This window comes from Salmo salar, chromosome 19, assembly GCF_965601325.2.
Source record: "Salmo salar chromosome 19, fSalSal1, whole genome shotgun sequence".
NCBI lineage: Eukaryota > Metazoa > Chordata > Actinopteri > Salmoniformes > Salmonidae > Salmo > Salmo salar.
In genome coordinates, this window is record NC_138309.1 from 82,846,208 (window position 1) to 82,862,658 (window position 16,451).

At 42.1% G+C, this 16,451-nt stretch overlaps 1 protein-coding gene across 4 annotated transcripts in view; it reads left to right on the top strand.

Annotated features, from left to right (window-relative positions):
- Positions 1-16,451, top strand: part of LOC106579675 (TGF-beta receptor type-1) — a 79,102-nt gene that overhangs the window by 27,778 nt on the left and 34,873 nt on the right. For all 4 annotated transcript variants that reach the window (XM_014159802.3, XM_014159803.3, XM_014159805.3 and 1 more), the window contains exon 2: positions 14,304-14,552. In XM_014159802.3, coding sequence (XP_014015277.1) covers positions 14,304-14,552 — 249 coding nt within the window. The remainder of the gene's footprint in view (positions 1-14,303; positions 14,553-16,451) is intronic.

The following is a 16,451-nucleotide window of genomic DNA, read 5'->3' on the forward strand; positions in this document are numbered from 1 at the left end:
AAAAGTACAGGGGAAAAAGTAGCTACACATCAGTCAGAGCACTGTCTGCTGATAGAATGTCTGTTTGAATTTTCATCCGAGTGGAGAACTTCAACTGAAGCACAGAATTTGTCTGATGCCGAGCAGAAATTACATTAAGAAGCATTTCAGATCTGTGTTTACAAGTTGCGTTAAGATATGTCTTTGATTTAATATTTTTTTCCGGTGTGAGAAATGACATTCTCCTTTAACACGACACCTAAGTTAAAGATGCTACTTATATCTTAGTAATTTTCTGAGTTAATAAGGTGACGGGGCATCATATTGTGTTTCGCTTTCTGCTGTGTTTGAGAAGTCAAAGCCCTTTTTGAATGAGTTATTTTTACAGCTGGCACTGCGATCTTGATTTCCTTGCAGTTTTCCTCCTCTCCGTTCTCGCCCCGTCTGCTCCTCCCCCATCTTCTCCGAGCAGAGCAGGCAGATCCGTTGCCCTAGCGACTCCAGGCTCCACACAGACACAGCGTGTACACATGTTGCTCCAGAGCCAGTACTGTTCTTCCTTCAGACGAGCATGTGTCAAGACTTTGTTCAGTTGTACAATGTCTCTCATTCACATTCGCTTGTAAATGTCCAAACTCACCAAAAATGACATTTGATAGCTCCTACATAATATATTTATAACTTTATGAGCTGGATTGCCTGTCTTTGCAATTTGTTTTATTTTTGTTTGCTCTCATTCACATATTTAGCTAGCAGGCTCCATTTTTAAATTCACAATTATTTGTGCTAATTGTATTAGCATTCTGGTAATAGACGCCCAACGAGCTATTTTTCGGCGCCTCCTTGTGTACTAAGCTGGTAATACCGTAAATCCCGGGGTGTGTGTGAAGGACGGTATGATGATATTAAAATCTGCACACCGCCCAACCCTAGCGAGTGGGATGGTGCACACTGTCCTTACGGAGGCGAGACCAAAAAGACAGAAGAAATATCAACTGCTCGGTTCTTGCGATACAGGCATTTGGAACATCGCGCTAAGACATGAATGCAAATTAATTTCTATATACCACCCTAATATGGTTTGTGTTCTGTGCCTCTGATCTCTTCTCTCCCCCTTGTTTCCTCTACATTGAGGTTCTCTCAGACTGCCCCTGGTTCTTCCTTTTCTCTCTTTCTCTTCTGGGTCAGTGACTGCTAGATGAGACGTCCCTCATTCCTCACACAGCATCGTTGCTTCTCTTCTCTCTTAGCCAAGGCCAGACCAGCTGAGTGAGAGAGCCATCCCGTCTCTCTCTCTGATGTAGCCACCTTACACCACATCCCCCCCCTCCGGTTTCACACCGCCTTTCTGTTCCCTTGTTGGGAATCATCTTACAAGATGTTTGATGCTATTGTCATTGACCATGTGTTGGCCTGTTGTCTCGGGTCATTACACATCTGGCATAGTTTATTATAATTTTTTTGTTGATTTGGTGATCTTAAATATGTTAACATTTTTTGTTATTTACATTGAAAGGGCTTTCTTTGGGAAAGTGACAACTTCCTAACCTTATTTTCAGGTTAAAAAAATAAAAATAAAATAACAGTATGTAGTTTCCATGTTGCAGCCCTGTTCTGTAGTTCCTCTGACATGCTGCCTGGTCCATGAGCGAAAACGAGGGAGGGAAACTTTGACCCGTCAGCACACAGCTCTCCTGGCATCACTGTATGCCGGGCAGTGGCCTCGCCATCTCGCTTCCTCTTTCCCCCCCCCCCCCAAGAAAATATAAATAACGTGGCTGGTCACTGCACCATACACAGGGTGGGGGGAAAAAGAGGAAGCGAGATGGAGAGGCCACTGCCCGGCATACAGCCAAGAGGCCGCCACGGCTGAGGGCAAGGAGACGAGGGGGAAGAACATGGAGACGAGGATGAAGAGAGCATATGGAGGAGAGGAGGATATCAGTAGAAGGGATTGCTGCCTGCCAGGCGGCGGGTCGAGCTCAGTCAGGCACGAATGCTCAGGCACCCGAGCTCTGCTCTACTCTTCTCTGTCAATGCAGCTAAGGACCTAGAGTGGTGCTGTAGTGGAAGAATGAGAGGGGATACTCGCGACTTGGCTAGCGTGGGAGCCTGGCGTGTTGATTCAATTTGGCATAGTCTGGGTGGATGGCTATATATTTGTTTCTCACAAGAGAGAGTCACGTCTTTGCCGTGGCAATCTCCTGGTTGAAACATTCTCACTGGGTTCACTGATGCCAGGAGAGGTGTGATGACTAATGAAAACTTTTTAATTGACTAAATTAATGTTACTGTGTGAGTTAAAATTGTCATGTTTGGGTTGTTTCAAGAGTTCATAAAGAGCTATGAATGTTGATGTTTCATTGTACTGTGTGTGTATCAATGAAAAAAATGTATTTTCGTATCAAATTGGCAACCCATCTCTTATGGGATTGATTAATTAATTGATACATAAACAAACATTACAATAATTCACTGTGGTAATTAAATGACAATTCTTCTTCGGGTGTTGTCTGCACTGCGCATCACATAAAGTGAAAAAATGTAAGGTAGAAATCAATAGATAATAGTTAAGGTTATCCAAACAATAATGACATCCCTAGAGCAGTACAAGAATATACTATATGTGTATGTATGTACAGTTGAAGTCGGAAGTTTACATACACCTTAGCCAAATACATTTAAACTCAATTTTCCACAATTCCTGACATTTAATCCTAGTAAAAATGTCCTGTCTTAGGTCAGTTAGGATCACCACTTTATTTTAAGAATGTGAAATGTCAGAATAATAGTAGAGAGAATGATTGATTTATTTCTTTCATCACATTCCCAGTGGGTCAGAAGTTTACATACACTCAAGTAGTATTTGGTAGCATTGCCTTTAAATTGTTTAACTTGGGTCAAGCATTTCAGGTATACATCAATGATGTCGCTCTTGCTGCTGGTGATTCTCTGATCCACCTCTACGCAGACGACACCATTCTGTATACTTCTGGCCCCTCTTTGGACACTGTGTTAACTAACCTCCAGATGAGCTTCAATGCCATACAACACTCCTTCCGTGGCCTCAAACTGCTCTTAAACGCAAGTAAAACTAAATGCATGCTCTTCAATCGATCACTGCCCGCATCTGCTCGCCCGTCCAGCATCTGGACGGCTCTGACTTAGAATACGTGGACAACTACAAATACCTGGGTGTCTGGTTAGACTGTAAACTCTCCTTCCAGACTCACATTAAGCATCTCCAATTCAAAATTAAATCTAGAATCGGCTTCCTATATAGCAACAAAGCATCCTTCACTCATGCTGCCAAACACCCTCGTAAAACTGACCATCCTACCGATCCTCGACTTCGGTGATGTCATCTATCAAATAGCCTCCAACACTCTACTCAACAAACTGGATGCAGTCTATCACAGTGCCATCCGTTTTGTCACCAAAGCCCCATACACTACCCACCATTGCGACCTGTACGCTCTCGTTGGTTGGCCCTTGCTTCATACTCGTCGCCAAACCCACTGGCTACAGGTTATCTATAAGTCTTTGCTAGGTAAAGCCCTGCCTTATCTCAGCTCACTGGTCACCATAGTAGCACCCACCCGTAGCACACGCTCCAGCAGGTGTATCTCACCAGTCACCCCCAAAGCCAATTCCTCCTTTGTTCGTCTTTCCTTCCAGTTCTCTGCTGCCAATGACTGGAACGAACTGCAAAAATCTCTGAAGCTGGAGACTCATCTCTCCCTCACTAGCTTTAAGCACCAGCTGTCAGAGCAGCTCACACTTCACTGCACCTGTACATAGCCCATCTGTAAACAGCCCATCTATCTACCTACCTCATCCCCATACTGTATTTATTTATTTATCTTGCTCCTTTGCACCCCAGTATCTCTACTTGCACATTCATCTTCTGCACATCTACCATTCCAGTGTTTAATTGCTATATTGTAATTACTTCGCCACCATGGCCTATTTATTGCCTTACCTCCCTTATCTCACCTCATTTCCACTCACTGTATATAGACTTTTTGTTTTCTTTTTTTTCTACTGTATTATTGCCTATGTTTTGTTTACTCCATGTCTAACTCTGTGTTGTTGTATGTGTCGAATTGCTATGCTTTATCTTGGCCAGGTCGCAGTTGCAAATGAGAACTTGTTCTCAACTAGCCTACCTGGTTAAATAAAGGTAAAATAAACTCATCCTTAGTCAATGGGAATTTCCACCAACCTACATAATGGTTGGATAATATCCGCCAAACTATAAATGGTCATTTATCCAGTTGATGGGGATTTTCTATTAGGCTACAGTGCTGCCCAGACCTCGGGGACTGGGCTATATGTGGGCCCTTACTACCATACCCAGACCTCGGGGACTGGGCTATATGTGGGCCCTTACTACCTTACCCAGACCTAGGGGACTAGGCTGTATGTGGGCCCTTACTACCTTACCCAGACCTAGTGGACTAGGCTGTATGTGGGCCCTGCCCTTACTACCTTACCCAGACCTAGTGGACTAGGCTATATGTGGGCCCTTACTACCATACCCAGACCTAGTGGACTAGGCTATATGTGGGCCCTTACTACCATACCCAGACCTAGTGGACTAGGCTATATGTGGGCCCTTACTACCATACCCAGACCTAGGGGACTAGGCTATATGTGGGCCCTTACTACCATACCCAGACCTAGTGGACTAGGCTATATGTGGGCCCTGCCCTTACTACCATACCCAGACCTAGTGGACTAGGCTATATGTGGGCCCTGCCCTTACTACCATACCCAGACCTAGTGGACTAGGCTATATGTGGGCCCTGCCCTTACTACCATACCCAGACCTAGTGGACTAGGCTATATGTGGGCCCTTACTACCTTACCCAGACCTAGTGGACTAGGCTATATGTGGGCCCTTATTACCTTACCCAGACCTAGGGGACTAGGCTATATGTGGGCCCGTATTACCTTACCCAGACCTAGTGGACTAGGCTATATGTGGGCCCTGCCCTTACTACCTTACCCAGACCTAGTGGACTAGGCTATATGTGGGCCCTTATTACCTTACCCAGACCTTGTGGACTAGGCTATATGTGGGCCCTTATTACCTTACCCAGACCTATGGGACTAGGCTATATGTGGGCCCTTACTACCATACCCAGACCTAGTGGACTAGGCTATATGTGGGCCCTTATTACCTTACCCCATAACGCCTACCCCTCTGTATTTTTATTTAGTGTGACTGGGACTGCCTCATTGCCACTTTCCGCTGAGTGGTTTATTTTTCTCTCTCGACACGATTGAGATTAACAGTAGAGGGAGCCATTTTAAGAAATTAATTAGGAAATAATTCCAATTATACCTCGAGTTGTTATGTTGTCATGAGAGCTGTTTTTACTGGCAGCTTTTGACTTGTTGTTGACTTGTTGTATCTAAGCAAGCCAGCAGGCGGTTGGAGGAAGTGACAGAGAGCGGGGTTTTATTTATTTATATATTTATTTATTTAAATGTTTCTCCCTACTGAATTTAGTTGAATGCAGTGACTGTAATTCACTCTGTATGAGAACGTCTGCTAAATGACTTCGATGTAAGTGTAGCCTGTTTTATTCAGCCCAGCTCTTATACACTTTATTCAGCTGATCAAAGTCCAAGCTGACACATACCCAACATCCTCTTTAGAGACAGAAACAAACTGGTGTGGCTGACCAGCCAGCCACTACCCCTACAGTCACTCTGATAAGACTGGTCTGAGATCAGATGAGACACTTTTTTTCCCATTCAGCCACTGTGTGTTGTTTTCGCGTAGCCCTAGTCTGTGATTCATTTTCCAAGCAGGCGGTGAGTTGTCACCCCCTCCCTCCCTCCAGATCCAGAATAGGACCAGGCTGTGACTGAGACAACTTGTCCCCACCCTGACTGTCTCTGTCTGTCACACCCATCCTGCTGTTCTGGCAGACACTGAAACATGACAGACTAGTCTCGTCTCAACATTGTTAGCCTAAATGATTTAATCTCTTTCCTCAGTTGTTCTTCTCTTCAATGATCACTGATAGGCGACATGTTTGGAACCTTGATTTCCATCACTGTGCCTTGACATGCCATGTTGGTTCAGAGCAAGATTGCAAGATTTCTCATGCTTTATGATAGGAGGGGAAGCAAGGAAGTTTAGGTCTATTGGGCTCTAGAGCCAAGGTGTCTTTCCCATGACCACAAATATACACTGGAGTTGCTTACCAAGACAACAATGAATGTTCTGGAGTGGCCTAGTTACAGTTTGGACTTAAATCTGCTTGAAAATGGTTGTCTAGAAATGATCAACAACCAACTTGACAGAAATGGAAGAATTTGTATAAAAATGTGCAAATATTGTACAATCCAGGTTTGCAAAGCTCTTACATGCTGATCTGTTCTACATGTGCAAGCTTGGCAAAATACATTTACACATGTTATTTAATCATTTCATCCAAACTGCTCGCGAGGGTCTGCGTAGCCAGGGGCTAAAATAGAACTTGGTTCTATTGTTATTATATTTTTTTGTGGTAATATTTACCCCTTTTTCTCCCCAATTTTGTGATATCCAATTGGTAGTTAGTCTTGTCCCATCGCTGCAACTCCTGTACGGTCTCGGTAACGGCGAAGGTCGAGAGCCATGCGTCCTCTGAAACACAACACTGCTCGCTTAACCCGGAAGCCAGCCGCACCAATGTGTCGGCGAAACACCGTGTCAGCGTGTATGTGCACGGCCCGCCACAGGAGTTGCTAGAGTACGATGGGACAAGGACATCCCGGCCGGCTCCCCTAACCTGGACGACGCTGGGCCAATTGTGCGCTGCCTCATGGGTCGCTGGATCTTTGTATATAAAAAAAAATCTACAAAGATCCAGAAAAAAAATACCTTGTTCATTTCAGGTAAAATAACAAACAAATGTTTTTTATATCCCAGGACAAATTAGCTAGCAACAGCAAGCTAGATACAGTTGAAGTCGGAAGTTTACATACACTTACTTAGGTTGGAGTCATTAAAACTCGTTTTTCAACCACTCCACAAATTTCTTGTTAAAAAAACATCTTGGCAAGTTGGTTAGGACATCTACTTTGTGCATGACACAAGTAATTTTTCCAGCAGTTGTTTACAGACAGATTATTTCACTTATAATTCACTGTATCACAATTCCAGTAGGTCACAAGTTTACATACACTAAGTTGACTATGCCTTTATACAGCTTGGAAAATTCCAGATAATGATTTCATGGCTTTAGAAGCTTCTGATAGGCTAATTGGCATCATTTGAGCCAATTGGAGATGTACCTGTGGATGTATTTCAAGACCTACCTTCAAACTCAGTGCCTCTTTGCATGACATCATGGGAAAATTAAAAGAAATCAGCCAAGACCTCAGAAAAATATTGGAGACCTACACAAGTCTGGTTCGTCCTTGGGAGCAATTTCCAAACGCCTGAAAGTACCACGTTCATCTGTACAAACAATAGTACGCAAGTATAAACACCAAGGGCCCACGCAGCCGTCATACCGCTCAGGAAGGAGACGCGTTCTGTCTCCTAGAGATGAACGTACTTTGGTGCGAAAAGTGTAAATCAATCCCAGAACAACAGCAAAGGACCTTGTGAAGATGCTGGAGGAAACCGGTACAAAAGTATCTATAGCCACAGTAAAACGAGTCCTATATCGACATTACCTGAAAGGCTGCTCAGCAAGGAAGAAGCCACTGATCCAAAACCGCCATAAAAAAGCCAGACTATGGTTTGCAACTGCACATGGGGACAAAGATCGTACTTTTTGGAGAAATGTCCTCTGGTCTGATGAAACAAAAATAGTAATAACCATCGTTATGTTTGGAGGAAAAAGGGAGAGGCTTGCAAGCCGAAGAACAACATCCCAGCCGTGAAGCTGTCACAAAAACCAACACCACAGCTAAATGCAGCACTAACCTTTGATCTTCATCAGATGACACTCCTAGGACATTATGTTATACAATACATGCATGTTTTGTTAAATCAAGTTCATATTTTACATTAGCATGTGATGTTCAGAACTAGCATACCCACCGCAAACTTCCGGTGAATTTACTTAATTACTCACGATTAACGTTCACAAAATACATAATTATTTTAAGAATTATATATACAGAACTCCTTTATGTAATCGCGGTGTCAGATTTTAAAATAGCTTTTCGGCGAAAGCACATTTTGCAATATTCTGAGTAGATATCACGGCTAGCTAATTTGACACCCACCAAGTTTGGCCCTCACCAAACTCAGATTTACTATAAGAAAAATTGGATTACCTTTCCTGTTCTTCGCCAGAATGCACTCCCAGGACTTCTACTTCAACAACAAATGTTGTTTTGGTTCGAAATAATCCATAGTTATATTGAAATGGCTCCGTTTTGTTCGTGCGTTGAGGTCCCTATCCGAAGGTTGACGCGCGGGCGCATTTCGTGACAAAAAAATTCTAAATATTCCATTACCGTACTTCGAAGCATGTCAAACGTTGTTTAAAATCTATTTTTATGCGATTTTTCTCGTAAAATGGTGATAATATTCCAACCGGGCGACGTTATATTCATTCATAGACTGAAAGAAAAACATGGAGTCCTCTCGTGGACGCGCACTCCAGTGTCACTGTTCTCAGCCTGACCACTCACAAAAACTCCTGCTGTTTTTTGCCCAGAGACTGCAGAGACGTCATTCCACTTTCTGGCGCCTTCTGAGAGCCAATGGAAGCCTTAGAAAATGTCATGTTACAGCAGAGATGCTGGATTTTTGATAGAGATGCCCTAGAAGGATAACAAATTGTCAGACAGGGCACTTCCTGTATGGAATCTTCTCAGGTTTTGGCCTCACATATGAGTTCTGTTATACTCACAGACACCATTCAAACAGTTTTAGAAACTTTAGCGTCTTTTCTATCCAAATCTACTCATTATATGCATATTCTAGTTACTGGGCAGGAGTAGTAACCAGATTAAATCGGGTACGTTTTTTTATCCGGCCGTGTCAATACTGCCCCCTACCCCCAACAGGTTAAGGCCTTCAGACTGCTAAACAGCAATCACTAACTCAGAGAGGCTGCTGCCTACATTGAGACCCAATCGCTGGCCACTTTAATAAATTGATCACTAGTCACTTTAAACAATGCCACTTTAAATAATGCCACTTTAATAATGTATACATATCTTACATTACTCATATCACATGTATATACTGTATTTTATACCATCTATTGGACCTTCCCTATGCCGCTCAGCCATCGCTCATCCATTATAAACTCAGCAACAACAAAAAACGTCCCTTTTTCAGGACCCTGTCTTTCAAAGATAATTCGTAAAAATCCGAATAACATCACAGATCTTCATTGTTAACCTCTATGGGCTAGGTGGGACGCAAGCGTCCCACCCGTGGTGCACTCCATCAACGGCAGGTGCATTTCAAGAGCGGCAAATTTGAATCCAAATAAATGTCAAAATTCAAATTTTTCAAACATACAACTATTTTACACCCTTTGAAAGATAAACATCTCCTTAATCTAACCACGTTTTACGATTTCAAAAAGGTTTTACGGCGAAAGCATAAATTTAGAGTATGTTAGGACAGTACATTTACAAGAGTTGTGTGTAATGTTTTGTCAATTCAAAGACAGGGTCACCAAAACCATAAAACCAGCTAAAATGATGCACTAACCTTTTACAATCTCCATCAGATGACACTCCTAGGACATTATGTTAGACAATGCATGCATTTTTAGTTCTATCAAGTTCATATTTATATCCAAAAACAGCGTTTTACTATGGCATTGATGTTGAGGAAATCGTTTCCCTCCAATAACCGGCAGTCAAGTCAGCGTCACAAATTAAATAATTAAAATTAGAAAACATTGGTAAGATATTATATTGTCATTTAAAGAATTATAGATTTACATCTCTTGAACGCAATCAACTTGCCAGATTTAAAAATAACCTTACTGGGAAATCACACTTTGCAATAATCTGAGCACTGCGCCCAGAAAAATACGCGTTGCGATACAGACTAGACGTCATGTTGGGGAGATCTAAAATCGAAAATACTATGTAAATAATCCATTACCTTTGATTCTCTTCATCAGATGTCACTTCCAGGTATCACAGGTCCATAACGAATGTAGTTTTGTTCAAAAAAGCTCATAATTTATGTCCAAAAATCTCCGTCTTGTTAGCACATGATCTAAGCCAGCCGGACTTCTCGTCATGAACGAGGGGAAAAAATATATTTACGTTCGTTCAAACATGTCAAACGTTGTATAGCATAAATCATTAGGGCCTTTTTTAACCAGAACATGAATAATATTCAAGGTGGACGAATGCATACTCTTTTATAACGTATTGGAACGAGGGTACCCAACATGAACTCGCGCGCCAGGTGTCTAATGGGCCATCATCGTTCCATGGCTCTTGTTCGGTCAGATCTCCCTCCAGAAGACTCAAAACACTTTGTAAAGGCTGGTGACATCTAGTGGAAGCAATAGGAAGTGCCAAAATATTCCTCAGCCCCTGTGTTTTTCAATGGGATAGGTTTAAAGGTAATACAACACATCAGGTATCCACTTCCTGTCAGAAAATGTCTCAGGGTTTTGCCTGCCAAATGAGTTCTGTTATACTCACAGACACCATTCAAACAGTTTTAGAAAATTTAGGGTGTTTTCTATCCATATGTAATAAGTATATGCATATTCTAGTTACTGGGTAGGAGTGGTAACCAGACTAAATCGGGTATGTTTTTTTTATCCAGCCGTGTCAATACTGGCCCCTAGCCCTAACAGGTTAAGGGTTTAAACACTGTTTCCCATGCTTGTTCAATGAACCATAAACGATTAATGAACATGCACCTGTGGAACGGTAGTTAAGACACTAACAGCTTACAGACGGTAGGCAATTAAGGTCACAGTTATGAAGACTTAGAACACTAAAGAGGCCTTTCTACTGACTCTGAATAACACGAAACGAAAGATACCCAGGGTCCCTGCTCATCTGTGTGAACGTGCCTTAGGCAGGCTGCAAGGAGGCATGAGGACTGCAGATGTGGCCAGGGCAATAAATTGCAATATCCGTACTGTGAGATGCCTAAGACAGCGCTACAGGGAGACAGGAAGGACAGCTGATCGTCCTCGCAGTGGCAGACCACGTGTAACAACACCTGCACATCCGAACATCACACTTGCGGGACAGGTACAGGATGGCAACAACAGCTGCCCGAGTTACACCAGGAACGCACAAGAGTTGAAAGAGGCTGGACTGAGGGCTTGTAGGCCTGTTGTAAGGCAAGTCCTCACCAGACATCACCGGCAACAACGTCGCATATGGGCACAAACCCACCATCGCTGGACCAGACAGGACTGGCAAAAAGTGCTCTTCACTGACGAGTCACGGTTTTGTCTCACCAGGGGTGATGGTCGGATTCGTGTTTATCGTCGAAGGAATGAGCGTTACACCGAGGCCTGTACTCTGGAGCGGGATCGATTTTGGAGGTGAAGGGTCCGTCATGGTCTGGGGCGGTGTGTCACAGCATCATCGGACTGAGCTTGTTGTCATTGCAGGCAATCTCAATACTGTGCGTGACATCCTCCTCCCTCATGTGGTACCCTTCCTGCAGGCTCATCCTGACATGACCCTCCAGCATGACAAAGCCACCAGCCATACTGCTCGTTCCCTGCGTGATTTCCTGCAAGACATGAATGTCAGTGTTTTGCCATGGCCAGCGAACAGCCCGGATCTCAATCCCATTGAGCACGTCTGGGACCTGTTGGATCGGAGGGTGAGGGCTAAGGCCATTCCCCCCCAGAAATGTCCGGGAACTTGCAGGTGCCTTGGTGGAAGAGTGGGGTAACATCTCACAGCGAGAACTGACAAATCTGGTGCAGTCCATGAGGAGGAGATGCACTGCAGTACTTAATGCAGCTGGTGGCCACACCAGATACTGACTGTTACTTTTGACCCCCCCCCCCCCTTTGTTCAGTGACACATTATTCAATTTCTGTTAGTCACATGTCTGTGGAACTTGTTAAGTTTATTTCTCAGTTGTTGAATCTTATGTTCATACAAATATTAACACGTTAAGTTTGCTGAAAGTAAATGCAGTTGACAGTGAGAGGACGTTTTCTTTTGCTGAGTTTACTTGTATGTACATATTCTCATTCACCCCTTTCAGATTTGTGTGTATTTTGGTAGTTGTTGGGGAATTGTTAGATTACTTATTAGATATTACTGCACTGTCGGAACTAGAAGCACAGTCATTTCCCTACCCTCGCATTAACATCTGCTAACCATGTGTATGTAACCAATCAAATTTGATTTGATTTTGAACCTTTAGCAGAGGTAGAGAGAGAGACGTTTTTCATGTGCAAGTACCCTGGCTGCAAAAAGGCTGAGCAAGAAGGAAGCTGGCTTAGAGGCAATGCGACCACGAGTGGTGGGATTTGTGGTGATCCACCTCAACACCTTGGAGATGAGCTAGCGTTGTTGTTGACTTGTTGTTTATTGTAGCAAACTGCAGATTATTTTTTTTTTGTGTGTGTGTGTGTGTGTTGCACTGTAGCTATTCATCTGTTGCTTTTAGCCTAGCTGTAAACTCACTCAGAACACGCATCGTACACACACACACTCTGTTATTTTATCATGCGCTTTGTTGAGTTCCTTTTTTGTGGGGAAGAAATGATTCCGGAGTTATTTTTTTTGTTGGTATTAGAGGTCGACCGATTGATTTTTCATCGCCCATACCGATTTAATAGCCGATTTACCAATTTTAAAAGGCTGATTTAATTTTTATTATATATATATATATATATATATATATATATATATATATATATATATATATATATATATATATATATATATATATATATATATATATATATATATATTACACACACACTTGTAATAATGACAATAACAACAATACTGAATGAACTTTTATTTTAACTTAATACATAAATAAAATCAATTTAGTCTCAAATAAATAATGAAACATGTTCAATTTGGTTTAAATTATGTAAAGTGCAATATGTGCCATGTAAAAAAGCTAACGTTTAAGTTCCTTGCTCAGAACATGAGAACATATGAAAGCTGGTGGTTCCTTTTAACATGAGTCTTCAATATTCCCAGTTAAGAAGTTTTAGGTTGTAGTTATTATAGGAATTATAGGACTATTTCTCTCTATACCATTTGTATTTCATATACCTTTGACTTGGATGTTCTAATAGGTACTTTAGTATTGCCAGCCTAATCTCGGGAGTTGATAGGCTTGAAGTCATTAACAGAGCTGTGCTTCAAGAATTGCTAAGAGCTGCTGGCAAACGCAGGAAAGTGCTGTTTGAATGAATGCTTACGAGCCTGCTGATGCCTACCACTGCTCAGTCAGATTGCTATATCAAATCATAGACTTAATTATAATATAATAAACACTCAGAAATACAAGCCTTAGGTCATTAATATGGTCAAATCCGGAAACTATCATTTCGAAAACAAAACGTTTATTCTTTCAGTGAAATACGGAACCGTTCTGTATTTTATCGAACGGGTGGCAACCCTAAGTCTAAATATTGCTGTTACATTGCACAACCTTCAATGTTATGTCATAATTCTGGAAAATGTATTACGGTCTTTGTTAGGAAGAAATGGTCTTCACACAGTTCGCAATGAGCCAGGCATATACCCTGACTCTGCTTGCACTGAACGCAAGAGAAGTGACACAATTTCCGTAGTTAATATTGCCTGCTAACATGAAATTCTGTTAACTAAATATGCAGGTTTAAAAAAATATACTTGTCTATTGATTTTTAAGAAAGGCATTGATGTTTGTGGTTAGGTACATTGGTGCAAATGTGCTTTTGTTAAATCATCACCCATTTGGCGAAGTAGGCTGTGATTCAATGATAAATTAACAGGCACCGCATTGATTATATGCAACGCAGGACAAGCTAGTTAACCTAGTAACATCATCAAGCATATGTAGTTAACTAGTGATTATGTTGCTAGCAATTTACCTTGCCTACTTGCTGCACTCGCGTAACAGGTGGTCAGCCTGCCACGCAGTCACCTCGTGGACTGCAATGTAATCGGCCATAATTGGCGTCCAAAAATGCAGATTACCGATTTGTTATGAACTTGAAATCGGCCCTAATTAATCGGTCATTCCGATTTGAATCGGTTGACCTCTAGTATTAATCTCTCTCTCCTTTGTCCTCTCTCTTGTTCCCTCCCATGCTTTCTATCTCTACCTCTCTCTCTACCTCTCTCTGTCTCTCTACCTGAATCTCTATGTTCCATCACTCTTCTTCCGCCAGCCCTGCAGTGCTATTGCCAGCGCTGTCTCAACTCCACATGCACCACGGACGGCCTGTGCTTCGTGACGGTCATGAAGTCTGGCAGCCGGCTCACCACCGAGCGCAGCATGTGTGTGCACGAGAGCGAGCTGATCCCGCGTGACCGCCCCTTCATCTGCGCACCCTCCACCAAGGACGACACGGGCATCTACCCAATGTGCTGCGCCTCCGACTGGTGCAACAAGAACCCCAACCTCAGCGTCTTCCCAGGTCCGTCCCCATCTCTCACTGTCTGTCAGTCCCTTCCCTCATGGGTGCATCTCAATAGAGCAGAAAGCTGACCCTTAATAAGTAACTTAGTGCAATACCAACGCAGTGCAGTTAGCCAGTCCCAATACCAACGCAGTGCAGTTAGCCAGTCCCAATACCAACGCAGTGCAGTTAGCCAGTCCCAATACCAACGCAGTGCAGTTAGCCAGTCCCAATACCAACGCAGTGCAGTTAGCCAGTCCCAATACCAACGCAGTGCAGTTAGCCAGTCCCAATTACAAATGCATAATTATTTGTGTTGTGGTCCAGCTAAGTTGTTGCAGTTATCAGGAGTAGACTGCTATCTATGGCAACAGATTGGATTAATGGTGTGGTTACCTAACTGCTGTGGTTACCTAACTGCTCCATTACTGAACTAATTTGTACCTCTGCATCCTTATTCCTGATTGGTGTATCTATAAATATTGAGATAATTTCGTCACGAATGTTCATGTTCCCCCCCCCCCCCCCCCCGAGCATCATCCACCCACACACACACACACACACACGTCCCTTATTATATATGTTATTACCTTGCCAGTCTTGAGTATCCTTACCTATCAATTATAATAATCATACCACCCTTCTGTCTGGCCATTCCGAACTACCAGCACGACGACGACTCCATCAAAACACATCTTTACAATTGCCCTCAGCACAGAAATCATAGTATTAGAATTATGACAGAAATAGCCCTCTGAGAATTAGGGATAGGCACGGTTATTTGTATAGCCAACCTGACGTTTGTATTCGAATACTTGTGTATTTATTTTTTTGTTTATTTTGAAACTGAAAAGGCTTTTAAAAAAAATATATTCAAGGTATTTTAACTTTATTTAAGCAGGGAGTTACCATTTTGAGACCAGGGTCTCTTTCACAAGGGAGCCCTACGTAAACAAATGAATATTAAATACCATATTAAAACAAGTAAAATACAGCACAACACAAATGTTCAAGAAAAATGATGACGTTCCTCGATTAGAAGGTCCCCAAACAATATAAAAAATTAAATTGTAAAAATTTGCCCAAGTTGTTCCAGAAAATCCAGTTGTTTGTGGTTGGTTCCAGCAATGAGGTGTTTTAAAATTAAAAGTGCATTTACCTAGTTTCAGTGGAGACCGAAGGAACCTCAAGCATTAACCAACTTTGTGAACGGGTTGGTTAAAACAGAAATCATGCATTGTCTCCTATCTGACAGATAATTCTCAAACCACTTGCAAAGAAGCTTGATCCAGGCCTATTTCAGTCAGCCTTTGAATGAGAATGTAATGGTCAACAGTGTTGAAGGCCTTGGAAACGTCTATAAATAAGGCAGCGCAATGTATGTGTATATATATATATATATATATATATATTTTTTTTTTAAATTATTTTAAGTGGTAGTAGCTGAAACGGATACTTTGTCCAGGTCTAAAACCTGACTGGTGCACATTTAGAATAGAATAAGAAGTTAAAGTTGTTAGTTAAGAGTTGGGATTGAGATTTGACTACATCCCAGAAGGTTGCTGGATTCCCACCATTCTCACATACTTTTTGAATTGTGTATGTTGACTTTGTTTTTCTAACCAGAGAGACATTTTTCTCAAATGTCTGAAGGACAACCAGTTAGATGTAGTTATCAGTCAATTGAGCCTTAGCCCAAGCAAAATGTATTTCCTGTAATTTTCAGACAATTCATTCATGAAACAAGGGGTTGATCTATCCTTTACTTTTATTTCTTTATATTTTTTTTTTTATATGATCGGTCTTATCTGCAACAGTGTTAAACAGAGAAGTAAAACAATTTAGGACCTGCTCTGAGTCAGACATAGATAACACAATCCCCCAGTCACACATCACCAGATCAGACATAAAATGCTG